At 55.1% G+C, this 27820-nt stretch overlaps 1 protein-coding gene and 1 long non-coding RNA gene across 16 annotated transcripts in view; one reads left to right on the forward strand and one right to left on the reverse strand.

Annotated features, from left to right (window-relative positions):
- The first annotated feature begins 273 nt into the window (after positions 1-273).
- On the forward strand, positions 274-27369 carry LOC113601257 (uncharacterized). 7 transcript variants are annotated; one of them, XR_008299306.1, is made up of 6 exons: positions 274-1853; positions 11165-11334; positions 11679-11801; positions 23443-23546; positions 23990-25648; positions 26223-27369. It is a non-coding gene; the product is annotated as an uncharacterized LOC113601257 (long non-coding RNA). The 7 variants fall into 7 exon arrangements; XR_008299305.1 differs by having other exon boundaries at positions 11165-11801; XR_003422397.2 differs by lacking the exon at positions 11679-11801 and having other exon boundaries at positions 11165-11349.
- Positions 6825-27820, reverse strand: part of ZFHX2 (zinc finger homeobox 2) — a 33153-nt gene continuing 12157 nt past the window's right edge. For 5 of the 9 annotated variants that reach the window (XM_027065434.2, XM_027065432.2, XM_027065433.2 and 2 more), the window contains exons 2-10: positions 19923-22012; positions 19225-19742; positions 18439-18679; positions 17092-17166; positions 16613-16683; positions 14749-14949; positions 14258-14384; positions 10648-14118; positions 6825-10393 (exon numbers count right to left, since the gene is read on the reverse strand). In XM_027065434.2, coding sequence (XP_026921235.1) covers positions 9414-10393; positions 10648-14118; positions 14258-14384; positions 14749-14949; positions 16613-16683; positions 17092-17166; positions 18439-18679; positions 19225-19742; positions 19923-21963 — 7725 coding nt within the window. In that variant the 5' untranslated portion in view covers positions 21964-22012 and the 3' untranslated portion in view covers positions 6825-9413. Of the gene's footprint in view, positions 10394-10647; positions 14119-14257; positions 14385-14748; positions 14950-16612; positions 16684-17091; positions 17167-18438; positions 18680-19224; positions 19743-19922; positions 22229-24289; positions 24694-24874; positions 25124-27820 lie in introns of those variants that run through there. The other 4 variants (XM_027065437.2, XM_053224291.1, XM_053224292.1 and 1 more) reach the window with 4 other exon arrangements.

Raw genomic sequence — 27820 nt, forward strand, 5'->3', positions numbered from 1 at the left:
CTCCTCCCTGGCATGGGATTCATGGGCACCAGCTGAGGACAGGGTCCCCTCCCTCTGCTTGCCATAAATATTGGCACCGAGGACCCAGACTCAGAAGGACAGGACATTCCCAAAGAAAAAAAATTTTTTTAAGTTGCTTTTTAAAATATACATGTATATATATTTTTAAAACATTGCACCCGTTTTGGTATGAGGGCGAAGGCGAGTGAAAGAAGGTGGCTGAGCCAGGAGGAGAGAGCACAGATGGCTTGGTGGTGGTATGGTGTGGTGAGTTGTGGGGAGGAGAGGGGGTCTGGCAGAGGTTGGGGGTGGGCGGAATGAGGACCCTGTTTTCTTCTTTTCGGTTTGCTGTGGATGAAGGAGGGAGAGAGAAAGAGAAAGGGGGTGGGGAGAGAAGCGAGACAGATGGCAGAGTGGAGAGGCGGCAGCCAGTGCCGGCACTGCCCAGCCTGGGCGGACCCAGCTCCCCCCCCTGCCAGCTTTCCAAATGCCACCCTTCCCCCATCCTCCCCTCACCCCATCCCCCCAGCTTGGCACTGATCTCCGAGAGAGAGGGAGAGAGGCTGGGCAAAGAGCATCTGTTCCCTCCATTTTCCCAGCTCTATCGGCTGCCAACCTAGGGCCATCGCCTGCCTCCATCACCCCTCCGCCCGCCTGCCCGCCCGCCTACCCACCCAATCCCAAACGGGTGCTGGATCAGGTGCCGAATCTGGCTGCCTCCTCGGGTATACCCGTCACTGTGCATTGCTGTGTGTCTGCCACCGCTGCCTGGCACTCATGGGGCCGTGTGTATGTGTGTGTGTGTGTGCGCATGTACATGTACGCATAAACGCGTGCTGTATGTGAGCCTCCTGGGCATGGGTGGGGGTTGGCACTGCGGTTGCCAATCTAGTGTCCAACCAGAAGGACAGGGGGATGGAGTGGAAGGAGGGGAGAGGGTTGAGGCCTGGGAGGGCAGAAGAGGGTGCATGAGTTGCTTCATGCTGCCTGCTTACACGCATTGGCACTGCAGCTGCCACCCTTGTGCCCGCGGAGATGGGAGGAAGCGAATGGGGAGGGGGACAGCCGCAGGAGTCCTGGTGGTCTGAGAGGGAGACTCGGTACCTGGGAGCCATTGGCATCACACCCGTCAGGCTGGTGCCCCGAGCTGGGGCAGTGGGAACAGGGGCCCCAGGAGGCAGAGAGGAGGGGCAGAGATGTGTTAATGATGTTTCTGTCTCTCTGGAGCTCAGCTCTGAGAAACAGTTGGACTATGAGGTAGTTAGCCTTCTTCTAGTCTGGGAAAGTGAAGTGGTGGAAAGAGTAGCCAGGGAAGTGCCAAGAAAGTGTCTAAGAGCAGGAGAAGGGATCGTGCCACTGCTCCCTGGGGGAGCTCCTCAGGGCTGGCCTTTGTGAAAAGCACGGGGATGTGGGCGTGAAGCAATGGGTGCTGGCACTGCCCACGGAGCCTGGCAGAGGCTCTGGCATTGTGTGGAATGGAGGAGGGTAGAAGTGCCTCTTGCCAATCTGGTTGAGAAGATTGCTGTGTGCCAGGAATGAGAAGGGAGGTGAGATGGTGTGTGTGTGTGTGTGTGTGTGTGTGTGTGTGTGAGAGAGAGAGAGAGAGAGAGAGAGAGAGAGAGAGAGAGAGAGAGTTGTTTGGGAGAACAGACTTGTTTTCTGCCAGGACCTCCTTCCTGTTCCCTCTTAGGCATGGGGAGCGGAGCGACAGACGGAGAGAGGCTTGAGGACACAAAGGAGGAAGCGTGCCATTGCCAAGACCCCAAGGAAGAAGGACAGAGAGCGCTGGCAGTCCTGTCTGGCCCCCAGCCAGTTTCCTGCTGAAGATGGCCAAATCCTCTTGCCTGGTCTGTGTATGTCACCGTGCGAGCATGGTGGGAGCGGGGGGGTGGCTTGCTTGCTGAGCTGGGATCTAGAATGGGAAGGGCACCTTTCTGTGGATCTCGTTTGGACTTTCCACTCTAACAAGTGAGGTATCTGATTTTCTCCCTGGTGCCTTCCTCTCCTCCCCCTCCCTCCACTCCACCCCTCTTTCATCTCTCTATCACCATCTGGGTCCTACTGCTTGGCACCCAACCAACTAGATGCCGCCACGCTTGGTAGTGCTGCACTGGCACGTGAACAGTGTCTCAGATCCTGGCACTGCGGCAAACCCAAAGCCGCCAAACAATGCTCACGACCGCCACTTGGCGGCAGAGGGAGAGGGGGCAGCGCACATGGGCACTCCGGGCATCAGGCGGAGCTCTGCTGGGGAGTGGCATGAGATGGCACCCTCAACAGCTTGCTGCATCAGTACTTGCCAGCCAACCTCAAGTAGACACCCACCTCCCTCCTACCTAACTGCCTCCAAGAAAGGGATTTAACTGCTACCACAGTCAGTGTTGGAGTAGCTATTTCAAGGGAACCTGGAGAACAGAGGGACAAGGGCATAGGCAAGAAACCAAATCCAAGGCTCCAGGCCAGTGGCCTGTATGCCTCTCTGGGCAGTGAAGACAGAGAAAATGCTAGCAGGGCAAATGAAAGCTGTAGAGAGGACAGCCAGCTATGTTGTCACAAAGCTGGTGCCAGAAGAGATTAGAAGAGAAGTAGGAAGGAGGGACCCTCAGGCCTTGCTGTTGGTTGTGGGGTGGTTTATGCCTGTATATATTTTGTCTGCCCTATATCTTGTGATTGGCTGAGCTGTGGTTGAGATGAACCAGTTCTTCCTCCCTCATTAAAAGGCCCATATTCAGTAACAGTCCCAGGAAAATGAAGAGGTGCTCTAGGCCTACAGAGGTAGATAAGTATAAGGAAAACAAAGGCACCTGGGACTTGTCCTTCCAGAAAGAGTGTTTGCGGAGATTTAGGAATTTCTCAATGGCACCGCAGTTAGGTAGAATTGGATAAATGTCCATGTCTTTGAAATTCACCCCTGAAAGGGAATCCACAGATCAGCAATGAACCCTCATAGAGAGGAAGGCTCCTAGAAGGAGAGTCCCCAGCATCTGTGGTGACACAGACCAGCCCTATGCCTTCAGAGGCAGTGCCTTTGGCAGAGCCATAAAACTGCACCTTGGGCCTCAATCTGGAAGAAATTCCAGTAGGTTGGGCTTTCCTTGCTTTCTGAGTAGCCAGAGGCTGTGGATTAGTAACTAGGAAGATCTTCAAGTAGAAGATTTGGCTCTGGGTAATGTTGGGGGAGGCTGGGTGGGTCCGATGGAGGAGAAGACCTGCCCAGAAGGAAATCAAACCATTACTATGTTACTGAGCTGCTTAGGGTTGGGGGGAGTTCTGGTTTCAGCATCTCTGGAAGTGGATGCGAGCTTCAGAAGAAGGGAGGTGGTTTCCACAGCAGAGGAAAAAGCAGGGAGACACTCAGCCGAATGGGTGAGTGGATGATGTTTCTTGTCTCCTGTTCAAGAACAGCCTGTTGGCAGAAGACACAGATTTCCCAGATGTTGGAGGTGGGGGTGATGGCAGGGTAATGAAGCAAACAATTCCGAGGTGATGCTAGGCGCCTGGTGGGAGCCCCTGGTGTAGCAGGATAGGGCCCTGAGTGCTGGAAAGTTCCAGGCAGGTCACAGACGTATATGGGCTGAGCAGCCCAAATCAGGGGTTCTTAAACTAATCTGAAATGTGTTTCAGGAATGTGCATTTTAAGCCAGCACAGGTGACCACGATGCGGGTGAACAGAACTTTGAGAAACTGTTTTAAGAGACAGCAGTCACCTTGTAGAACAGTTACTCTAGATTGGATTTCTCTAGGCTTTTTGCATCTTTCTTCTTCCTCCCCAACCACAGGCCTGTCTTTATGCTGCCATGCATGTGGGGTGTGTGTAAATGTGTTTTGGGTAGGAGCAGCAGGAGGAATAGGATGGATTGTGAGGTCAAATCACGCAGGTTTAGCTTGTCAGAACGGTGCTTCTCCCTGGCAGTAGTTATCACAAAAGAATCCCTTAGGGAACACTTTCAAATTCTGATGGTAGGCCGCCCTTTGTTTCTGAAACTTTACCACTGAGAACCACCAGGTTAGGAGCATGGCCAGAAGATGGCTCTCTGTGGTCCAGCAAGATTTGTGTGGATTCTATGCTTGGTACAGGATGAATCCTAATTACTCTTCTTCTTGGAGACAGATCTGGGTCCTGGGTAGTGGAAGGAGGGGTCAGCAGAGTACAGGGCCTAGCCGACTGTGGATACTTAGCAAGATGCAGACGATACTGTTGTTTGAGCACTCGGTGGGAATGAGCACAGTGTGGGTCATTCTTCAAGTCCAGGTGAAAAGACATGGTACAAGGCTGAGTATCAGGGAAGGACTGTGGATGTGGGGCATGCTGAGCTCCTACAGATTACCCATTTCAGTGTTTTAGCCATTGTTTGTGTAAAAGTGCGTGTTTGCTTGGATAGGATTAAGAGTTAACCCCAGGAGGGCGCCTGTGTGGCTCAGTTGGTAGAGCATCTGACTCTTTTTTTTTTTTTTAAGTTTATTTATTTTGAGAGGGAGAGGGAGAGAGAACATAAGCTGGGGGAGGAAGAGAGAGAGGGAGAGACAGAATCCCCAGCAGGCTTCGTGCCATCAGTGTAAAGCCCGACATGGGGCTCAAACTCACAGTGAGATCATGACATGAGCCAAGATCCAGAGTCAGAGGTTAACTGACTGAGCCAGCCAGGCACTCCACATCTGACTCTTGAACTTGGGGCCATGAGTTAGAGCTTCATGTTGGGTGTAGAGGTTACTTAAAAAAAAAAAAAAAAAAAAAAAAGAGTCAATCCCAGGGCACCTTTCCCCATTACCTTCCTTCTGGTCCACGTAAGCAGGTCCAGCCTGCTTCCCCATGAGTTTCTAGCCAGACAATTCTCTGGCTGGAGAGCTGCAGGAAACACCAGGTTCAGACTACTGACAGGGAATAATGCCACTTACCCCTTTGTGTGGAAGGTTGTCTGAGACCTCTGTATCATGGAGAATGACAGAGTAGGACCTCACCCAATTTTATGTTCTTCCTGTATAGTCTTGCCTGGGAATCACTTCCCATCGCTCCCCAAACTTGACGAGTTACGGTCTAGGTCTTCTATGGATGTCCTCTATCTCGCTTTTCCTTCATCTGCCCTTTTCACAATGTATATAAGCTATAATCCTGCAGACTGGGTCTGTAGCCCTTCTTGTTGTAGCAAAGGTTTCCTTGGTATTTGGGGCATTTCTTCCTTAGTCCTAAATGACATCCTCACGGCTCACAAGTTTCTCACTAGTTGCTCCCAGATGGTGGTTTGAGCTTTGCACCACAGCCTAGAGAGAAAGGTTCCTCAGTGCCTACCCTTCCTATAACACAGGGTCCCAAACCAGTTTATTTCTGTGTTTCATGAGTTTTCCCTAAAGTTTCCTCCTGATTTCTCTTCTACCTCTCCCCTCCCTAGTGTCACAGTGCAGAGAAATTGAAAGTCCTTTCCCCATGGATTATAACACTTGGTCACCCTTTCTGATACTGGTTACATTTCCCCCTGACTGTTCATAAGCTTTTCAAACCCACTGTTTTTATGTGAAGAAAATGAGTATGTCCTGGAGGGTGGTTCTACTTATGTGAAGTGTAGGTGATAGGTCTAAAGGCATGTCCTTTGTGCCTTTGTGCCCATGGGGCCCTTCCTTAGGGCATGTATGTATCCCTGTAGCTCTCTCCATGGTTCTGCTGCAGTTGCTGACAGTGTGTGTGCTTGTTCCATTGGTGCAGTTATACAGACAGAGTTCTGTATTTCAGGTGCAAGTTCCTATATATATTTCTATTGGATGGAAAAATGCATCTTAAAACAGGTTGGTGGAGGTTTGGGGGATTGGTGATCTGATTGTTAAGCCCTGAAAGTGACTAAGGAACAAATAGAAGGAATTAAGTAGATGGGTGCTACCATGGCTGGAATACTTGGCTTTCTTGGTTCTTGTGCATGCTTCTGTAAGTACACTCCAGGGGCTAGAGAGCTGGAGAAAGAACGGGTTTCTTTTAGTGGTCCTATTGCACATTCTACCCCATTTGGCTGCTGCAGCTTCAGATTTTGCCATATTCTTGCAGAAGACTTGGAGTTCTGTTCCTAGTTGAGAATGGGGTACCTTAAAGCCATCCCATAATGATTCTGGTTTAGAGCAAAAACAGCCAAGCTCATTGCCACCTCCTGTCTCCTGGTACTGATCCTAGCGGTAAGTAGGGTAGACCAGAATTTGGATGCCTTAGGACCCATGTGTGTCAGACCCTAGACCTTTGCCCCAGGCCGTGGAAGACCAATCATAGGAGCCATGGATTGAAGCTCACTTTAGGGTTGTTGGGGTGGAGCCTATACTACAATATAGCTGTTGATGTGCCAGGTGCTTGAGTTGGGTCTACTGCTCCCCAGGAGAAGCAGCACGACCTGGTGCTCACCTCTAGCATTCTGCATAGGGCCTACTGACTTCTGTCTACTAGAGTGGCCCACTGCGCATTTCTGAAGCAGGAGCACTGCTCCTGTGGACTTCTGGTCTGAGAATGGGGTTAGGGAGGAATGCTTCCGGGCACTGGGAACATGGAATGGGAAACCTAACTCCACAGTCAGCCCTGCTCTTTTGTCTCAAACTGCAGGGTTCCTGGTTAGGACAGTTGCTTAGAGTCAGTTGCTGTCTACTGCTATGCATGTACATGGTGTCTCCAGACCAGGGTATCCAGGTGTAAGGGAACACGTTTGAGGGCAAGAGGAGGAGGAGGGATATCTGGCTCTCTTAACTCCCACTAAAAATATACACAGTTCGAACTTAAGCCAACCTGTCCTGGTTGTGAACTCGTAAAATGCATGACACCACACCCCTAATCATCCCATACCAGGTGTTTGCCATGGTTTTCTTTAAAATGTTTATCTTTTTTTTTTTTTTTTTTTTTTTTTTTTGGTTTTCAACTTTTATACACAAGTCATATTCCCTGAAAGCACACAGTGAAAAAGCTTCTTTTCTCACACATGTTGCTAAGAAAGTAGTTTTATACACAGAATCTCAACAGGAGAAAGTAAAGGATAGGGAAGGAGGGAGGGCGGGGTGTAAAAGAGATGCTGAGTGGTGGGAAGGTTGGCAGCAAGATTGAGACCACAGTAGGGCCTGCATTTATACCTGACATCATCAGAATGATTGGCTCTGCCCCACCCCAGTTGGCTAGAGTAGGAGCTTTTAATTTTAGAAATGGACCAGAAGTGCGATTCGCAGAACCTGTGGGCACTAGGGACTCAGCTGACTTTTCCCTCCCCCACTCTCCCCTCCCATCTTCTGGGCACATAAGCCACCGCTTTGGTATTAACCAGTTCACAGGGTGGAGTGACGGGCCAGGAAGTCAAAATCCTAGGGCTGACTGAATTTGTGTGTCTGCATATTAAATGGATGATGGTAGTGGAAGAAGCCTGAAGGGAGAAAGTTTGCAAAGAGACTCCCTTGAGAGGGGAAGTCTGGGGCAAGGGGAGTAGCAGAAATTACCTGGAGGACTAGGAGCTTTTGCAAGCTTTTCTTTGTTGAAATAAAGCACCTGCTTTTCTACCCTGTGCCAATTTAGCTGGGCTTTGGGGTGGCCAGTTACCACCTGATCCTGGCAGGAACAATGAGGTTAGAGGTGGGGGACTCTCTTCTAGCTCATTCCTCTTTCGTTGGTCCCCTTGGTGACAGCACCCTATCAGACATTCTTCACCTTGTGCTTCAGTCACCTCCTTGCCCACCCACCCCCTCATCTGTCATGAGCTCCAGAGCCGTGTGGGCCTCCTGGACAGCCTGACTCCTTTGGTGGCACCTCCAGCAGCTGCTGCTTGCTGGTGGGAAAAAAGGCAAGGGCAGAGGATGAGGGAAGAACACATATGGAGAGCAAGGGACCCCACAAAGGCAAGGAGTCCAAGAAGTGACCAGAAATGGGAAGGGAGATAGAAGGGTTTTGTGAAAGAAGCAAAAGGAAGTGGTGGTTAGCTGCACAAAAGAGAGGCTTACCCAACTGCCCTGTCCACCCCTTTCTTCCTTGGAATATCCCCTTTCTTCCGGGATACATCTGGTGGTACTGACTTTTCTAACTAGCAGCTAGGAATGAGGGGATGTTACCTGTCCTGATAAATACTCAGTTCAGGGGCAAGGGTAGGTCTCCCCCGTGTCTGAGCCCGTCTCCCCATTACCAGCCCCCACCTGAGGCTGGGCATGACCAAGGCCAGGCTGCATGGCTTTCCATCTTGAGGATCACCAAACCCACACAAGGACTTAAAGCCATTAGATCTTCCAAAGACCAGTGGTTTAAAGAAACCCTCAACATGGAGGGGAAGGTAACACAAACAGGAAAAAAACACTTGTTTGATGGGAGACTTTTCAGTTTTTTTTTTTTTCTGTATTTTCCAAGTTTGTGTTTTACTTTAGTTCATTCCTCTGTCTCCATCTCTCTCCCGTGCACATGTGCGCGCGTGGTCTCTCTCGCTGTTTTTTTTTTTTTTTTGGTCGTGTCTGTGTTTCAGTTTTTTGTTTTTTTTTTTTTTTTTTAAATAAAAGAACTTTGGATTTGCCGTTGGTGGGCAGCGCCGGTCCCGGAGGCTGGACCCCCACGTGGCAGGGATGGGACAAGGGGCAGGCCCACGGCTGCTGAGAGGATCTCTGTGTTTAAAGCCTTTGAGAATATGCTACTGCAGTTCCCAGGGTGCAGGGTGGGGGCTGGCAGAGGGGTTCCTGGCGGCGGCTTCCCCTAGAGTCCAGGCCGCAGGGGCTCCCCTGTCAGGCGAGGAGAGGGTTAGGAGGGAGGGGTGTGGGGAGAGTGAGCTGCAAGCACTTCTCCCCCTGCCGGCCTCCAGTTTGGTTCGAGTTTTGTGGGCTCCCTGCCCGTCCCAGGCTCCAACCTTGGGAGCCAACTGGGTATTTGGAAAGTTTGTGAGCTGTGTGACGCTCTAGACAAGGGGGTAAGGAGAAGGGGGAGTAGCAATGTTTGTTTTCCTTACCCCTTCTTTGCCTTGGGTTTTCTTTTTTATTTTCTTCCTTTTTTTTTTTTTTTTTTTTTGGTGTTTTCTCAGTCAGAACAGCATGGGATAACATGTACTTGTGTGTTCGCGGGGGTTGACTGTGTTTTGTTGGGGTGACTGGGAATTCAGTGGGGAAAAGGTTGTAGGAAGATGGACTCAAGGATAGATCTTGTGTGTGGCGGGCAGGGCAGAGATGAGTGGACCATCAGGAGGACAAAGTGGGTGTCTGTGAAGATGGGGCAATGAGCCGCAGAGGATCAGTGTGTGTCTGGGGGCAGGGGAGGAGGCAGGACTCTGCTGGAGGTGGGGTGTGTGAAGCCCACTGAGGGTGGGAATTTAAATATTCCTGTGAGGTGGGCGGAGCTGAGGGTTGGGGTGAGGGATTTGAGCTCCCACCGAACACCCCTTGGAGTAAGGGAGGGAGCCCTGAGGCCTTCCCCTCTCCCCCCATCTTGGTTTATCTGTTTATAAAGCTAGAAGTGTAGAGGTAGTAGTAGTTTTTGGGTTGGAGTCCGTGTGAGGTAATCTTGCTTCCTCTTTGGCAAAAGCCACGGCAGCCGTGGCGGCAGTGGCGGCGTTGGTGACGGTGATGGGTGGGCCCCCTGGGGGTGGGGCCGCCTTGCGCCTGTGGGCCGAGGAGCGCAGGTGGGAGGCCAGGGCTTCGTGCCCACTCAGCAGCACCTCACATGCCAGGCAATGGTAGGTGCAGATGGGCACCCGCAGCGGGGGGGGCACAGAACCCCCTGAGCCCCGCCCAAAGAAGCAGAAGGATCTCTGATGAGCCGTGGCCGGGGCCTCCCCATCAAATGCCATCTTGCACTGGCGGCACAGATAGCGGTGGGTCACATCCACGGTGGAGATGCCGGTACTGCCTGACAGCAGCTCATCCGCCTCCCCGGCCTCCCCCTCCCCTGGAGCAGGCAGTTCGGGCGGCTTTGGAGGTGCTGTGGCTGTGGGCTCAGGGGGCTGGGGTGGTGGCTGGAGGAGGGCGTTGGGGAGCAGTCCGATGAGGGTCTGAGGTATCACGGGGTTCATGGGAAATAGCCCCTTCTTCATCCCATAGAGCTGTTGGAAGTAGGCCCCCTGTAACTGGGGGCCAAAGACAGCTGGTGGTGTTGCCCCCCCTGCGGGGGGCAATGGGAAGGGCAGAAATTGGCCCCCCAACAGGGCTGGGACTGTAGCCTTCAGTGCTTTGAGGTTCTTGAGGGCGTCAGTGGAGGAGTTGGTGGGCGCTGCAACTGGCTTGCGCTCACCAGAGACCTTGTCCCCGGAGGGCTCAGTAGGGGGGCCTGGGGCAGGGTCAGTGGTGCCTGCTGTGGAGTTGTTAGTTTGTTCGGGCACAGGTCTCTGAGGTAAGGGGCAGCCTGGGCCAGCAGTCTGGACCACTGTGGTAGCAGGCAGGACTGAAGTGGCGAGGCCCAGGAGGCCCGAGGAGGCTGCAGGGCCTAGGAAGACGAAAGGAGGGATGAAGGGTTAGCCACCTACTGGCCTGGTGTCCATCCTGCCACCTCCAGCCACACCCTCGCCCATTCCCACCACCTAGCTGCCTTGCTCCCTTCCCTCCCTTCTCTCCCCCAAGAGCTTGAAACTAAGGAGGCAACAGGAGATTGGAGGTGGAAGAGTCCAGGAGAAAAAAGAGGGGCATGTCATTAGAGAGAGATGCTTTCTGAAGTCCAACCCCTCCCAACTGCCCACTCACCTGAATTGAAAGGAGCTAGGCTGCCCAGCGGGGGTTGGGCCAGAGCTGGACCAGACAAGAGGACCGGGGCCAGGCGAGGCAGGGCCGGGCCAGCTCCAAGGGGCACAGAGGCAGGTGTGGTGGCCGGTGGGGCCTTGGGAGCTGGGGGCGCCTCAGGTGCTGGGGCCAACTCGTAGCACTTGCTTTCACTCTTCAGCTGGGCTCGGACTGCCTCTTTGAGCTTGGCCAGGTGCTGGCGGGAAAAGAGATGGCCTCGGCAGGAGACATAGAAATCATACTTGATGTCACAGTAGGGGCAGTCGGTGCGCTGGGCTCCCAAGGGGCCCTCACCGTTGCCCCCAGCCCCACCAACTGCTGCCCCCTGCAGTTTGGCCTTCTTTTCCTTGGCACGAGCATTCTGGAACCAGACCTGGATGACTCTCTTGGGCAGCCCAATCTCCTCCCCCAGCACCTCGCACTCCTGCATGGTTGGGGTACGGTAGGCTTCATAACAGGCTTTCATGATCTTCAACTGCAGGCTGCTCATCTGGGTCCTGTAGCGCCGCTGCCCCATTCCATCTGGAACCCCGACCCCACTTCCTGTCCCTCCACTGCTTCCCCCAGCCCCAGGAGACTCTGGTTCGGCCAGACTGGAAGCAGACGAATCGCTGAGATCCCCTGCAGATGGACTGCAAGCCTCGCTCTCTGGTGAAGCTTTAGAAGGTTCCTCTGTAGCCTCTTCCTCACTGGGTGGAGGGGGAGGTGGGAGAGGTAGAGGTGGCTCTGGTGTTGGGGTGGTGGCCTCCTTCCCAGGTGGTAGGAAAGCCAGGGGCCCGGCAGCAGGAGTAACTGGTGGGTAGGGAAAAGCAGGTGCTTCCCGCTTTGGGGCTTCCCTCCCAGATCCATCATCTACCTTGCCCAACAAGAGGTTGAACTTGGGGAAGGCTGCAGGGGCAGGAGTGATGGGGGGCTTGACTGCTGGATTGGGCACCCCACCCGGGGTGCTTCGAAACTGGCCTTTCCTCTCCCGGGCCCTGGTGTTCTGGAACCAGACCTGCACCACCCGCTTTTTGAGTCCCACCTCCTCGGAGATGCAGTCGAGCATCTTGCGCGTTGGGTTAGAGTCTTGCATGTACCAACGGTACAGGATCTCCAGCTGCTCGGGCAGGATGGTGGTACGTAGGCGCTTGTCCCTGGGGGGCTCGCCCTCCCCTCCACCCCCTGCCTCACTGCCCGTTGGGGACAGGCTGCCCTCCTCATGCTTCCGTTTCAGCAGTGGCCCTGGGGCCTGTGGAGCACCTGCCACCAGGGGGCTTCGCTCCCCAAACACCAGCAATGGCAGATCTAGGAGGTGGGGTGCAGCACCGGGCTGCAGGGATGGCATGAAGTGTAGCCGGCGGTGACTGGTCAGGAGGTCTTGGCTGGGGAAAGACATGGTGCACTGGTCACAAGCGTGGACTGGGGAAGGCGAGGGAGGGGCCCTCCCTTCAGGCTCTTTGCCTCCTGGGTTTGTTGCCTCTGCTTGGCTCAGCTCTTCCCTGTCTGCAGGTTCAGGTGATGGGCCCCCGGGGCGTGCGGGGGGTTCCAGGCTCTGTTCCTCCTCTGCATCCTCCTCCTCTACCTCTTCTTCTTCTTCCCCCCTCTCTGCCTCTTCCTCCTCCTCTTCAGGGGGCTGGTCATCATAGCATTTCTTGAGGTGCCGCACCAACTCAAAAACACAAGAGAAGGTGGCATGGCAGCGCCTGCAGCCAGAGGCTCCCCCGCTGCCCCCTCCGGTCGGCACAGGCCCCCCCTCGATGGCATTTTTGCGTGCTTTCTGGCGGGCATTCTGGAACCACACTACCACCACACGGGTAGCCAGGCCCAAGAGACTTGCAAGCCGCTCCACTTCTCCGTCCTTGGGGTAGGCACTGGTCTCGAAGAAAGACTGCAGGGCTTGGGTCTGGAACTCTGTGAACTTGGTTCTGGAGAACCGGCGGCCTGCAGGCAGTAGGGGAGGCAGATTCCCTCTGGAGCTTTCTTCCTCCTCTGGTGGCCAGCGTCCTCCTGCCCGGCTTCGCTCCTCAGAGGGACGGGCCCCCCCTGCCTCAGACTCTGGGACCAGGAAGGGAGGGCCCAGTTGGGGAGCTGGTGAATCCAGGGACCCATCAGGAGGTTTGGGGGGCTCTGCAGGGGGTGGGTATAGGCTATCGTAGCTCTTTCGAAACTGAGCAGCATAACGGCTCAGGGCCTCAAAGGGCAGAAATCGGCGGTGGACATGCTCCTCATGTGTCTTGAGGATAAGCATATTGGAGAAGAGTTTCCCACAGGCCCCACAGGCCAGCTTCTCTCCACCCCCCAGGGCCTCTGGTGGGGGTGGGGTCGGGGGAGGGGGCACAGCCTGCTTCCCCTCGTTGTACTGGATCACCAGCTCAAAGCCAAAGTTTTCTAGAAGGGCTTTGGCTGCAGTGCGGGCTGCTTCATTGGGCGTGGAGTTGGGGGGCGAGGCGGGCCCTGCCTCATTCCCCTCTTCCACCATGGGGGGCCGCTCCCACTCCCGCTCAGCCAGCTCAGCCTTAGAGGGCGGGGGAGGAGGAGTGGCAGCTGGCAGAGACAGCAGGGGTGCGGGCCCAGCCAATGCCAGCTTGGGCCCCACCTTGAGGTCATGGAGGTAGAAGGGCAGGAGCAGCTGTTGCTGCTGGAGCTTAAGCAATGATTCCGGCACCAGAGGGAAGGGGGGCAAGACTGGTGGGGTGAAGAGGGGTGCTGGGAATCGGTGTAGGTCCAAGGGGGGTGGGGGAGGCGACAGGAAGGGCAACCCAGATACGAAGCCACCAGGGTCAGGGCCCTTCTTCTCTGTGCCAGTCTCCCCCTCAGTCTCACCCTCCTTGGGCTCTTCTTGGCCACGCTCTGGCCCCTCGGCCTTGGCGTCAGTCTTGGTCCCCCGAGAGCGAGTCTGGTGCAGAACTGAGCGCATATGGATCTCTAGGGTGGAGCTCTGGTTGTAGGAGACTCGGCAGACAGTGCACTTAAAGGGCTTGTCTGTGGCAGCAGCAGTGGGAGGCGCAGCACCTGCCTCTCCTCGGGCAGGGCCGGACGGGTCAATGGCAGCCTTCTTCATCTTGTGCAGGTGGGAGACAGAGTTGTAATGGACCAGAAGGATATTCTTCTGTGTGAAGGACTCCTTACACACAGTGCACTTATAGGGCCTGGCAGGGTCAAGAAACTTGTCCAGGGCAAAGTTGGTGGTCTTCCGATAGGTCAGAGGGTGGCGAGAGTCAGATGGAGCTGGCTCTGCAGGGCGGGGCTCCCCCACACGTCCCTCTTCCTCCTCAGCCATGGTGGGTGGAGGGGCCAATTCTTCCGCCAGGACATCAGGCCGAGAGGCTGGCGATGGGGCTGGAGAAGGGGGTTGATCAGGGCTTCCTGGGGGCTTGTCTGGGGCCTCAGCTAAGGGTGGGGGAGGCTCAGGAAGAGGATCAGGACTGGCTTCTGGGGTCAGCTGAGGGCCTTCTGAAGGAAAGAGAAGGGTGCCATGAGAAGGTAACTGTCTGAAGTCAGACCCCACCCACCCCATATCAAGGACAACTGATCCCTGCCTCAGTTGTCTTCAGACCCTCTTGGTCCATGAAGCTCACGTCCCCTTTCTTACCTGCTCCTTGTTCTCTGCTGGGTTCAGGCTCTGGCCCCGGAGCAGGGGGCTCTGGGGCATCCCCCAGTGGGCATAGAGTGGGCCCAGGCAGCACTTTGGTCGTAAAGGTCATCTCTACAGTTGTTGCCTGCAATGGAACAAAGCCCAGTGACTCCCCTGTGCTGACCCACCCTGCTACTCCTCACGCCCTGCTGTGCACCTGGGCTTGTGCCCAGCTCCTGTCCAGGGCTCCAGTCTCCTCCTGGAAACACTCCCAGAACTTTGGCTTTTCCCCAGAGGGGAGGGCCTGGGCTGCTGCCTCTCCTGCACCAAAGCCCATGCCTCCCGTTGAACAGCTCTTATCAGGACCTAATGGAAATGAAGGAAATGCTTGGCTTCCTCACCAACATTGTCCCCGCTAAACCCATACTTGCCTGGACGCCCCTGCCTCTTCTTCCCCTCCTGGCCCAAACAGGGCCTTCTGGATGGGTCCTCACCCAGCCAGTACTCACCACAAGCAGCAGCTTCTCAACGCACTCGGGCACCACATTGTGAAGGTGGCTAAGGTGGAAGTGCAAGGCAGGTCGGCCCACCAGCTGCTCCTGGCACAGCGGACACCTGTACTTGGGCTGCACTGCATGCTGGGAGAGGGTGTGAGCCCTCACCTGTTCGGGCTCAGGGTTCAGGAAGCTGCAGTATGGACAGCAGAATACCTGGGGGCACATGGGTTGGGGAGGAGGTGTCAGAGAAGGATGGGGCCCACCATCACCCAGCCCTTTGTGTTCTTGGACACAGCGTGATCCCCCACTCCCAATTTAGGAGTGAGCCGCATTCAGAGGCATCAAGGCATCACCACGGACCCAGCCAGAAGCAAGAAGCTGGCTCCTCCCTCATTTCCCTTCCACTGGGACAAAGGCCTAGGCTAGACTTTCCCCTTGCCTGCCGCCTTTGTCCGGCCCTCTCCCTCCATCCTGACCTGTCTTTCCTTGGTCTTTGCCTCTCTCTGCTACCTTGCCTAGTACTCCAGCTACAGTATGACCCTGTACCTATCTCCCCAGGATTTAGTTTTCTTACCCACCCACACCCTGCCCGTGTCTTCCCCGTGAGATGGCGCCCCTGCCCTCTGGCACATCTGGACCCAGAGGTTGCTTTATCCCTGCCCACTCTGCCTCCCCAAGGTCCCTAACCTGAGTGTCTCCTGAAGAGGGGCCCTCCCTACCTGTCTGTTCAGAAGCCGGCTCATCTCCCAGCGGCTCAGCAGCTCCCACTTTCTTTTCCTTTTCCCCTTCTTAATGTAAACAAACGCCACAGCTCCCCCAGCGGCCCAGGAAAATTCTGTCCTGCTCTGCAGGCACATTCTCGCCCACACCTCTAGAGGGGTGGAGCCAAGGGAAGGCCCTGTCTCCACCTTCGTCACCTGACTGCCTGACCTCCAGCCTATCTTCATCTCCCTGGCTCAGTTCCTCTCCTGCCCCCTGTGCCACTGGTCCAGGCCTGCATACTGGGACAGGATGGCCATAAAGGAAGGGCATCCAGATGCTCATTTTAATGCACTTGGCCCTCGGAACAGACATCTGGAATCGGTCTGCAGGAGAAAACAGGAGTGAGGAGGGTCTGGCCAGCACTGCTTCAGTCTGTGGGAATGTAGTAATCCTGCCTGTTGAGGTCCCATTTGGAGAGCTGTGCGGGAGGGGCAGCATGGAGCCTCAGGGACCCAGTCTGGGAGTCCCCTCGGAATCCACACTCTCAGGCCACAAAGCTAAAACACACAGGTCCTGCCTAGGCCAGGCAGAGGCCCAAGGCTGGGAAACTTGGAGAGCTTCAGGGTTTGCTATTTGGGTCAGTCATCTGGGCTGGGGCCTCTACCCTCAGGAAGGAGGTGCCCAGATGGTTCCATGCAAGCTTAGGGCCTTCTGCAGGAGATGACCATCCGTGTCTAGTTGTCTTTCTGCTCCTGACAGGAATAGAGAGCTGGGCAGCAGGCTAGCCTTTTGGTTTGGGCTTTCTCTTTTCATTTCTTCACTTTTGTCTTCCCTCCTCCCCTCCTTCCTCCACCTGCTTCCAGCTTTTCCTACCTTGGGACAGCTTCTGTCTTCACTTTTCCCTCAACTCCTGCCCTCCCTTCTTGTCTTCTCCCTCTGTGCTCCACCCCTGGGGCCAGCTCTGCTCCCTGTATGGTGCTAAACATATAACTGGCCCTAGGTGGCATCTCTTAATGTGTTTTGAGACAAGTCACAAGCATGACAAAACTAGGTCTGCCATTAGTCTGAAATCTGGCTGTAAAGCTCTACTGATAAGAATTTCAGGCTTTAGAATATGAACAAATTTCAGTAAAACCAGGCCCTGCCCTACCCCCGCCCAGCTATTCCCAATTACCCCAGTTCTGACCGTGGTCTGGTTGGCACTGTCTCCTCGAGAGCCAGACTTGTTCTCGACCTCTTCAGAAGCTGAAAGGAGAAGAGATTAAGAGACTCTGACAGCCTTCCCTCTTTCTTTCCAGACCCCCAGCCCTTAAGATTACCTGACTTGTAGCAAAGAGCCTCCAGGGTAGGGGGCTGGGCTGGGGGGAAAGGGCAGGAAGGCACAAAGCTGTACACAGTACAGGGAAAGGAGGCCCAGCAGGGCTGATCCCAGGTTAGCGGGATGGCCAGATTTAAGCCTTTTGTGGCTCCCCCCTCCTTTCCCTCTGATGAGCCCTTTCTTGTATCAGTTTGGCTCCATGCACCTAGAAGGCCTCGCTGGGCAGCTGGATTACTGCAGAATCCCATGTACACCTCAGAATGTATGAGGATGGGGCGGAGGGTGGGGGACAAGGGGCAGGGATAGAGGGAAAATGGACCAGATGAGCAACTCACCCAATTGCTCTGTCTTGTTCTGAGCGTCTTTTTCAGGGGTGGGCAGCTCAGCTAAGGGGGTGACAGGAGGCTTCCCTGTGTGGGATGAGGGGAGAGCCAACTTAAAAGAGTGAAGCATCAGGAAAGGGAGGACATAGGGCAGAGGAAGCAGGACACGCAGCCAGGAGAAGGAGAAAATGGATGGATGAGTCAAAAAGCTGCCAAAAAGAAACGGATGACGAAGAAGTGACAGGGTTGGAGCTGGGAGAGCCTAAGAGATTAAGTACCCAGCCCCCATCATTTAAAGATGAGGAAACAAGTCTGGCCATAGACAGCAGAGACAGGCCAACTGGGCTCCCTGCCTACTGGTCCCAGAAACAGGGAGCCCAGAGACATAAAGGGAGGGGCACTGAAGAAGGAAAGTGAAGTTGAGTGGAGGCAGGTGCGGCAAGCAGGAGGCGGCAGGTCTAGCTGGGAGAGGAGATTACCACTCAAGTAAGAATTGACAGATGTGTAGGAATTTATTTTCGGTGGCAGCCTAATTAAAGTGTTAAAGTTCCTTAACTCCATTCAGCCCTGCGCCAGGATCATTAGCTATTGATCTGGGCCCCTCCGGCACTTAACTCCAGCCAGCATATTGGCAATTCAATTAGCACCAGTCAATGCTGCCTGTTCCTGGTTCCTGCTGCCCGTACCCTCACCCTCGCCCACCGCCAGCCCCTACAAAGCCCCGATGCCCATGCCCACCTCTGACAGCCCCTTCCAGGCTCTTCTCCTGCACCCTCTGGATCAATGACGCCTGGCGGGCTGTTCCTGGTCTCTGCTGGTACAACCTCAGCTGCCTAAGGGGGACCCTAAGCCCAGCCTTCGGGCTGAAGACCTCCTAGGAGACAGGAAGAGGCTGGGGAACTTGTCAAGGGCTTCCTATCCCTGCAACCTTCGGGCCAGGCCCACAGCTCCCATCTTCTTCTGACATACCCTGACCCAGCACGAAGTGGATTCCATTCTTCTGCTTTTCTAGTTCTCTCCTTCCTGACCAGCTCCTGCCGCTCCCCACACCCAGTGTTGCTGGGACGCTGGTCACGATTCGGAATCAGCGGGTGATTCCTCCTCATCTGCTTTCCTGTTCTCTGCTTTCCACCCAGCAAAGCCCTTGCCCTTCACTGCCTCCTCCCTCCAGCAGCCTCTTGCTCCTTGCTTCACTGGGCAGCCTCACTCTTCCCCAAGTCCGGTTTTATCTCCCTTCACAGCTGGCCCCTTCCCACTTGCTCTTGACTGCCCACAGACCCGTTTCTCCTCACTGGTATCACCTCACCACCCCCAGCTCCCACACCTGCTGCCCGCCCTGCCCCGTCCCCTCTTCCTCACCGGGAGTCCGGAGCTGCCCATGGCTGAAGCTCAGGATGCTCTGAAGAGCCGAGAGCCCTTCCTCGGCTGCGGGGCCACTCTGCAGCAGCTGCAGACGCCGCTGGGCCTGGGCGTCGCGGTGGGCTGGTGCACGTAGGTGCTGCAGCACAGCCAGGCGGGAGGGGGTCTCCCATGCACACAGCAGGCAGCGGAACAGCCCCAGCTCAGCCCCTGCCGCGGCCCCCTCCATCTCCAGCAAAAACTGGAAGCACAGAAAGAGGATGCTCAGGCCCAGAAGGGACAGACACCTTGAGATCTCACCTCCCCCAAGGGAGCCTGACCAGCAGCAGCCCCTCCCTACCCATCCCTTCCGCCCTCTTCAGCCCCCTCCCCTTTCCCTCCTGTGGCCACCTGAATATTACTGCCTTTTCTCCCCTGTCTCCTTCTCTTCCTCCTACCAATCCTGGACTCCACCCTAGTAGGTGAATGGAATCTGGTTCCAACCTCTTGAACAGATGACAAGATGGCCTGAGCAGACACTCCCCTCCAGTCCCGAACATCAGAAAAGCCGAATAAAGTACTGGATTCATTTTATCAGAGTCCACCATCCTTTGGCCTCCCCTCCACGACTATCTCCAAAAAGTTGATTATCCCAGTACATACTTGCCACTGTATCCAGTCCTGGGTCTTCCCATCGCTCTCCCACTCGGCATCTCTTTGATCCGTCCCCATGCCCTTCTCTTCTCTCCCCCCAGAGGCTCTGTGCTGCTCCCCTCAAGTCCCAGAGGCTCCCTGCCCCACTCTCACCTTATAGATCTGGCTATTTTCTTCATGGGCTGCGCCCCGGGCATGTAGCTGCATCTTCTCCTTGCTGTTGGACTCAAAGTCACAGATGTTGCAGCGCAGGTGCAAGGGGGGAACGGAGCCATAAGGAGCCCCATCTCCCAGGGGCACTGGGGAGGGGGTGCCCACGGCCCCACCCCCCTCCCTCAGGTGGGCTGCCAGCTGGTACTTTTGAGCATGTTTGTCAGTCTTGAGGTGGAGTTGAAAGTTGGCCTTGAGCTGAGTGCCATAGCAGCAGAGCTTGCAGCGGTGGGTGTCACCGGCCACCTCCTTCCATTCAGCCTCCGGGAGGCTTCGGCCCACGCTGCAGTGGTAGAGCAGCAGCTCCAGGTTGTCTGTGCTGAAGGCCTGGCACACTAGGCAGCGGAACACCTTCAGGGATGGGCTGTCATCTGGGGGTGGTGAGGTGGGCAGGCTGTCAGACAAGGAGCCCAGGAGCTGACTTGGAGGCAGGTGGGTGTCCGGGGAGAGGCTGCCAGGGGCTGGGGGACAGAAGCAGGTTAGAGGCCCAAGGAAGGAATGGGGCAGTTGGGTAAATGGGGATAGCACCAAGGGAGCTGGGGTTACCCAGTGGGGGGCTGGCCCTTAGGAGGGAGCAGAGGCTCGAGTCTGGCCCTGGGGAAGGGAGAAGGGGAAACAGGTGCAGACCCCAGGCTGCTTACCTGGTGGGGGGAACTTGCGAGCAGGCGCTCCGAGGTGGTGGAAGCCGTTGAGAAGCAGCTGGGCTTCCAGGGGCTTGTCTGGCCTCAGCCCAGGGCCAGGCAAGGGAGCCTGAGGCTGCCCCAGGGCCTGCGGTCCGAAGTACTGGAAGAGCTCAGGGGGGGTGGCAGGGGCAGCTCCTGCCGGGGGAGGGGGCCCCGGCCCTACCAGTCCAGGCGGCAGGCCCAGCGGCAGCCCCTGGTGCAGCATGAGGACATTCTGCATGTGCTTCTCAGAGGTCATGTGGATGCGCAGGTTGCGGGAGATGTTGGTCTCGTAGCTGCACACCTTGCACTGCCAGGATGATTTGGTCTTGGGCTCCTTGTCCCCGGCAGAGGATGGGAGTGGCGCCTCCGGGGGGCTGCCCTGCCCACCGGGGCCTGCCTGGAAGCCCTGCAGGTTGGCCAGGTGCTTGTCAGACTGCATGTGGATGCTGAGGTTGCCCTTGGTGGTGGTGGAGTAGTTGCAGACATCGCAGCGGTAGGGCTTGTAGCCACAGTTGTAGCTCTCTCCACGGGCGAGGCGGGGGTGGGCGCCCCCGGCGCTGCAGTAGCTGCAGTGGCTATTGCTCTCAGGGTGCTTTTCCCGCATGTGTACGTCCAGGGTCTGCTGGTACTTGTAGTGCCAGTTGCACTTGGGACACTTGAGCGTCTTGCAGGAGTTGCGAGAGTGTAACAGAGACATGTGGCTGGACAGGCTGAGGCCCTGGAAGGCCGCAGGGGCTGGGGTGTAGTCTTCAGCTAGGCGGTAGGGCTGGGGTGGGTCGCTGGGGTCTTCAGGGGAGCCGACTGGGGCAGAGAGAGTGCCCCCCTCCTTAGAGGCAGGTGAGCTTTGGTTCAGTGGGGGGCAGAGCCCTCCCTCCTCTTCTTGCCCCTCCGGGAACCAATCTGGCCCTGCCTCGCCAGCTGCCATTGGCGATTCTTTGGCTTGGGTTGGGCTGGGGTCCCAGGTGGCGGGAGTTGTTGCGGGGGAGGGTGGGCTAAGTGCCCTGACTTCTTCCGCAGGCAGGACAGGAGCTTCTGCCTCAGGGGGACCATCCTCAGTCTGGGCTACATTGGCCTCTGTGTTCACCATGCTGCTATTATCAAGGGGCATTTCTAAAGGGGGGCGAGCAGGTGGTTTTGGTTCCAGAAAGCTTAGGAGGGCCATGCGGCCCTCATCTCCCACCTGAAGCACAGCTGCATTACTGGGCAGGCCCAGATGTTGAGCAGGGGTTAGCTTCACCCCATGAGACTGTGTGTGACCCATAAAGGCCTGGGCCCTGCTGAAACCCAGGCGGCACAGGAGGCAGAGCCAGAAGAGTGCCCTGTGGTCTCCTCCCCTGCTCCCCATAGGGCCATCTTTGGGATCTCCGGGTGGGTTTGGAGCCAGCTGGTAGCTCCAGAAGGCTCCATCCCTTCCCTCACAGGTGGCCGGAGATGGCGCTGAGGTATCATGGGACAGAATTTGGTCAGAAGAGCTAAAGCCTTGGATTGGGTCAAAGCCATGTTGGATGTGAAGGGCAGTGAGGTGTGCAGAGGGTAGGTGGGCAAGGAGGGGCAAGCTGGGCTCCTCCTTGATTCCCACCTCGCCCCAGGGGAAGCCCTTTGGTAACAGGAGTTCACTGCCACCTGACAGGGACAGCTTGGCTACTAGGTAGGCCTCACCACCAGCTGTGAAGAATAAATGGTTGCTTAGGTCCACGGGAGGGAGCCCTCCTCCTTCCTCCTCCTGCTCCTTGTCCTCTTGCACTCCTAGGTCCTTTGGTGAGAAGCCACCACAGCCAGCCTCTTCTCGGGGCTCCCCAGTCTCCTTTGGTGGGACGAGGCCACAGCCCGACTCCAGGGCCTGTCCTCCTGGCTCTGAGGGCCTCATGCTCTCAGAGGTGGAGGGGGCAGCAGGGGGATCTTTGGTGACAGGATCAGCGGGGGTGCCAGGGGGGGAGGTGTCCGGAGGCGGAGACGGGGCATTGTGTCCAGGGGTGGGGGTGGTGCCAGTGGTAGAGGATGAGTTAAGGGTGGCCATGGCAGACGGAGGAGTGCCGGGGGTTCATTTCAGCGTGACGGCAAGTACCCTGGGGGGAAACATGGAGAGAGCAGGGCTGTGAGGTGGCAGGAGACACCCAGACAGGCCCTTGACTCTCCAGGTACTCCAGCCCCATTCTCTTCCCTGAGCACCAGACTCAGCTACCCACCTGCCAACCTGAAGCTTCACCTTAGTGCTAACACACTTCAAACATAACATGTCCAAAATCAGAACTCTCTATTTCTCCTCCCGAACTCGTTCTTCCCATCTTCTCTATCTCAAAACTTGGGACCACCATTTATCTGGTTGCTAGGCTAAAAACCTAGAAGCTTCCTCTTGCCCGCTCCCCACATACAACAGGACAGCAACCTCTCAGACAGGCGTCCTATCCCTCCGCTAGCATCGTCTCCAGTAGCATCAGCGTCGCCCCAGCCATGGTCTTTCCTGAACCAGTGTGCCGAGCTCCACGGCGGCTTCCGTTTCCACTGCTGCCCCTACAGCCCAGTCTCCTTCCATCCAGCCGCCAGAATGACCTTTCATTTAATTCTCAATTATGAAAAATGCCAGACCTATATAAAAGTAGACCAAATAACATAAGGTACCCTTTTGTACTCATGACTCAGTTTCAACAGCCACCAACACATGGCCGATCTTGGTTCATCCATATCTTTACCCACTTTCCCTTTTCCTGTATTGTTTTAAAGCAAATTTCAGGTATCTTAAACATCTTTTAAAAGGTAAATTGTGGGGCGCCTGGGTGGCTCAGTCGCTTAAGCGTCCGTGACTCAGGTCATGATCTCACAGTCCGTGAGTTTGAGCCCCGCATCGGGCTCTGTGCTGACAGCTCAGAGCCTGGAGCCTGCTTTGGGCTCTGTGTCTCCTTCTCTCTCTGCCTCTCATGCTCTCTCTCTGTCTCTTTCAAAAATAAACAAACATTAAAAAAATTCTTTAAAAAAAAAGGTAAACTGTAGGGTGCCTGGGTGACTTAGTCGTTTAGGTGTCTGACTCTTGATTTCAGCTCAGATCATGATTTCGTGGTTTGTGAGATCAAGCCCCACATCAGGCTCTGTGCTGACATTGCGGAGCCTGCTTGGGATTCTCTCTCTATCCCTCCCCTCGCTCTCTCATAAATAAATAAACCAAAAAAAAAAAAAATGTCAATTGTCCTATATCCTTAAGAACCCATCCGTGATTTCTCACTGTACAATGAATAAGATCCAAAAGGATTCTGATCTACAAAAGGATCTATCTGATCTGATGCCGGCCTACTTCTGACACATCTTAATACTCTCCACCCTGCCTGGCTGGCTGCCTCCAGCCCACTGGCCGCCTTTTCTTCAAACACACCAAGTCCATTCCCACCTTAGGGCCTTGCCTAAGCTAAACAGCTTACTCCGTCAGCCAGGAAGACTCTTCCCCAGACCTCTGCATGGCAAATTCTCATTCAGGTGTCTGCTTAAATATCACCTTTTGCAACAGGCTTTCCCTTCCTATGGAAGCTAACATGCTCCGGGAGGTTACTTTCTTCAGAGATTTCTCACCACCTGATATTTCCTGGTTTACTTACTTCTCCCTTCTAGACGGTAAGTTCCATGAGAGTAGGAACCCTACTTTCTCTATCATTAGCACCAAGAAAAATGCCCGCCACACAGTCAGTACATGTGTGTTGAATGAATGAACTCTAGGAAAGACCCTCAGATTTTCCACTCACTGAGGGGGTAGTTTCCCTAAGTCAAGGTCCTCGAGCCAGAGAGGCCACAGTGAATTTCTGCTGGCCTGCAGGCCCGGTGCTGCTCTCACAGATGCCCTCCAGGGCCATCTCTGGTCACAAGCATGTGAAATAGGCGGAGGCTTCCCTGGCCAGTTGGAAGACAACCGATTCTATGTGATTAGCTTCCTCCCCCACAAAGAGATTAAAAAAAATAATAACAGTAATATTACTAAAAGCTATTAAGGTACATATGCCATGGTCCTGGCACTGTGCTAAATGCTTTCATCAATTATTTCATTTAATCTTATTTTGCAGATGAGGCGGCCAAGAAACAGGTTGAGTGAGCTGCTAACTGTCGCACAACTCCAAGGAGGGGAAACCAGAGGACTGGCGGGGCACAGAGACCTGGGCCCTCCATCTACCTGGATCGTCCCTCAGACCCAGGAAAGGCCAAATGAGCCTCCAGAGGTCTAGCAGTCAGAATTCCGGGGCTCCCTCCAGCTACTAGAAACGCCAGGCCTCCCACGCTGTTCCCAGCCTTTTTACCTTGATTACCACACCTTCCTCCCCCTCCGCAACCCCCCCCACCCCGCTTCCCGTCCCCACCAAACTCACCAGTTCCCCATGCTTCACCATTCCATACTTTTCCCAATGTCCCAAGTGGTTTGCATCCACTCCAGGTCTTAATTATCAGCCAATCTCTAATGATTAAACCTTTAGCGTTCAAGCCCATGCTTCCAGAAGGGATGTGGTCTCTCCTTCCTTCCTTGGGCCACCTCTAACGCTCACCTTCAGATTCTTTGATTAGGAATGGGTCTTCGGCCTGGCCCCACCCAGCCTGCAGGCCCCCTTTCCCACTTCCCCCCCTCCTCCTAGGGGGCTAGCCAGGCGTGAAGTCAGAGCCATTAAGTAGCTCCGCGTGGGGCTGGATCAGCATGCTAATGAAATGCAAATCAGCACCTGGGCAAGGGGTGGAGGGCTGGGGGGTGGGGGGAGGTAGCTGGAGAACCGGGAGGAAAGTAAAGGTATTAGATGGAGGGGTTATCCTAGATAACCAGAAAGCAGAAGCCCGAAACTGGGAGAAAGGTGTCTCTCCTACGGAATCCTTGGGGGTAGGGGGTAAAAGCGCTGGATCACGAGGGTCTGACAGTCCACTGTTAGCCCTCACAGTGGGGGCCCACCACCCTTTTGCTGCCCCACCTGGTGGGAAGAAGTGAGGCTGGGCAAGCCGGGCTTCTCCCGGGCCCTGCCACCGAGGCCTGACCCGGGTGGTGCTTCATCCCCGCTGGGCCACCGCGCCTACATCACATCGATCAGCTGCTTCCTCCTGGCTCCTGATTCACAACTCCAGATCTAACTTCAGAGGAGGTGCTAGAACGACCTAAGCCCCAAATCCTCTCTCCAAAGCTTCTACTTCCCAGGACTGGAAAAAGACCCAGCTGATTCTTAGTTAGAAACCAAAGGAGTTTAGCTCTGGGCTAGCTCGTGGGCGAGACCCAGACCGCCAAGGGTAGGTCGGCAGCTGTTTAAAATTGCAAATCTCTTCCCCACCTCCCTCCTCCTCCTCTACAGGAAAGAATTTCAATTGCAAATTTATCTCTGCCTCAGTGCACCCCCCCAGCTCCCCCCCTTTTCTTCTCCACGCTTCTCCCATCACCCTCTATTTATTACAAACCTTTAACTGCAGCAATGATTTTTTTTTTCACCTTTTCTTTCCTCCTTCCATTTCCCTCCTCCTCAATCTTTTCCTCCTTCCCTCTCTGAATCTCTGTGTCCCTCTCTTTGCCCTTCCTACCTTGAACTCAGTTTTCAGCTCTTTCTGGAGATGATGCAGAGCCGGATGACAGACCAAGTCACCCTCCACCTACCACCTCCAGGCCAAGAGTCCTGTTCACCCTCAGACCACTGCCATTCCTCCTGTAGTTCCGGGCTTTCCTTAAGGGCGTCTCCTCTCCCTTGGGGCACATCTCAGAGGTGGGGAAGGGGAGAAGGCCACCCTCAAGGGCCCTGGCACTCCCGCCTCTGGGGAAGGGAGGGAGGAAGAGGGCGGTCCAGGTGTAGGGTGGACGTGGAGGGACAGTCAAAGGAGAGGTGGCTGCAAGGGCTGGGGCCCAGGAGGAGAGGGGTTAGGGGAGACAGCAGGCAGTGGCGGCGGTGTGATTAGAGCGGAGATTGATGTGAAGGGGCGCCACAGACGGCAGAGAGAGTCAATAAAACGAGAGGATCACATTAGAGGCGACAGAGAGAGCTTTAAATTACAAGGCTGCTGCCACCGAGGGGGATGGGAGGAGGCAGGCCTGGAGCCAAGGGAGGGTGGAGAGTTCTGAGGGTGTAGTCATCCCCTGAGATGAATCTTCCAGCTCCAAAATGGCTCAGTCTCCAGAGCTCCCCTGCTGCCCCTTCATTCCATTTCCATCCCTAATGTTTCCTTCCCTCACAGGGGGAGGAGAGGAGTAAGGGGAAGATGGAGAGAAAGCTATGGAGGAATAGAAGTGTGTGTGTGTGTGTGTGTTGTTTTGTTTTACTATTGCCCTCTTCCTCTTTCCAGAGCCGGGTCCATGGTTATTGCTCAGGATGAGAAGGGAAGGCTGGAAGTGCTACTTTCAAAGCTCAGCTAGGGAGGAGTTGCCCCCCAAACATAATCACTGAACTGCAAACATTGTTCCATGGGAGGTGTGCAGAAATGCACCCAGTAAATAGCTGGACAAGAATTCCTCCTTCTTGACAAATGCTCCCTATTCGGGGGGCAGATCCACCGTGCTTAAAACAGGAAGAAGCCGGGGAGCTGGGAGGCTCCAAGACGGACAGTAGACCCAGAAAGCTACCGAGAGAGAGAAAGATGTTAAGAGATGGACTGAAAGGCTTGGATATGAAATTACGGACGTCTGAAAAGGTGGGCTCTGAGACCGCACAAGGCAGGGAGAACACAGTGAGGCACAAGAGCCAAAGGAGCAAGGGCAAAGGAAGGACCGAAGAAACGCGGCCGGAGGACAGAGAGACTCTATCCCTCCCCGAGGAGGAACCTGGGCACGGGTGCAGCAAATGGAGGCAAAGCCAGCGACGGGAGCTCCCGTCTGGAGCCCGGCAAGACCAGGGCTACCCTTGGATGGCGCCCCCTTCCGCCCCAAGCAGGCCACCGAGAGGAGAAGAAACACTACTGCTCCCTAGTGGTTATGGGAGGAACATCACCAAGGAGAAAACATGCCAGGCCGGGCGAACAGATTGCCTTTCTCTTCCCCACTCCCCGCCTTAAACCAGAATCCCACTTAAAGCAAAATCCCACTCCCTTCTTTTCTCCAGACGCAAGGACATGGCAAAGACCTTCCCAGAAAGTCTACCAGATGCCACCAGCACATTTGCTTAAAATTTGCATACAATGATTTCCACATCAGAGCCTTCCAAACAGTTTTGCCTTTCACTTTTCCAACTGTTGGACCTATCCCCTCTCCCTTACTGAAGAGTCCATTTTTAGGACCTTTCCTTTTCTTTTTCCTCTCTCTGAAATTCTTGCCTAGGGCACTGCCCTCTTCCACACTCATTTTGCCTCTTGCCCCTTTTTGTCTCAACCTGTTGCTTTTAAGAGGCAGAAGCCTTGGAGAAGAGGGGAAAAGAAAAAGGAAATATAGAGTGCCCTGCCTAACAGGGATTGTTTGGTATAGACAATAAACTCTAACTTGATGAGCTTGATTTTTAAAGCAGTGTAAGAACATGGCTATGGATTCATGCAGCCCCAGGTTCAGTGCTGGGCTGCTTCCCCCACTCACCAGCTATGCAACCTTGGTAAGTTACTTGCAACCTGGGAAAATGGGAAGAATGATCCCTTCCTTCCTGGCCTTCTGGGTGATCAGTCAGGCTGGTTCTTTTCCTTCTCTCTTGGCTAGCTCCTCCCACAGAGTGAGGTGTTCCCAGGTGGGTGACAACTTTCCTTCTGCTTCGCTCCTTCTTGACCAGGACTCATCCTCTAATTTCTGCCCTTTTCAAAAACGGAGGGGAGAGTCTTCAGTGGCCAGGATTTAAAGCTAAGTCTGCCCAGCAGCAGAGTTCATTTCTCACTTGGCCCTCTCGATTGCCAGGCCTCGAGACACCCCATCATCTGAGAGCAGAGAATGGAAGCCTTGCCCAGGCTCACAGTTGGACTGGGTGCAA

The sequence above is a fragment of the Acinonyx jubatus genome, chromosome B3 (assembly GCF_027475565.1).
Source record: "Acinonyx jubatus isolate Ajub_Pintada_27869175 chromosome B3, VMU_Ajub_asm_v1.0, whole genome shotgun sequence".
Lineage (NCBI taxonomy): Eukaryota > Metazoa > Chordata > Mammalia > Carnivora > Felidae > Acinonyx > Acinonyx jubatus.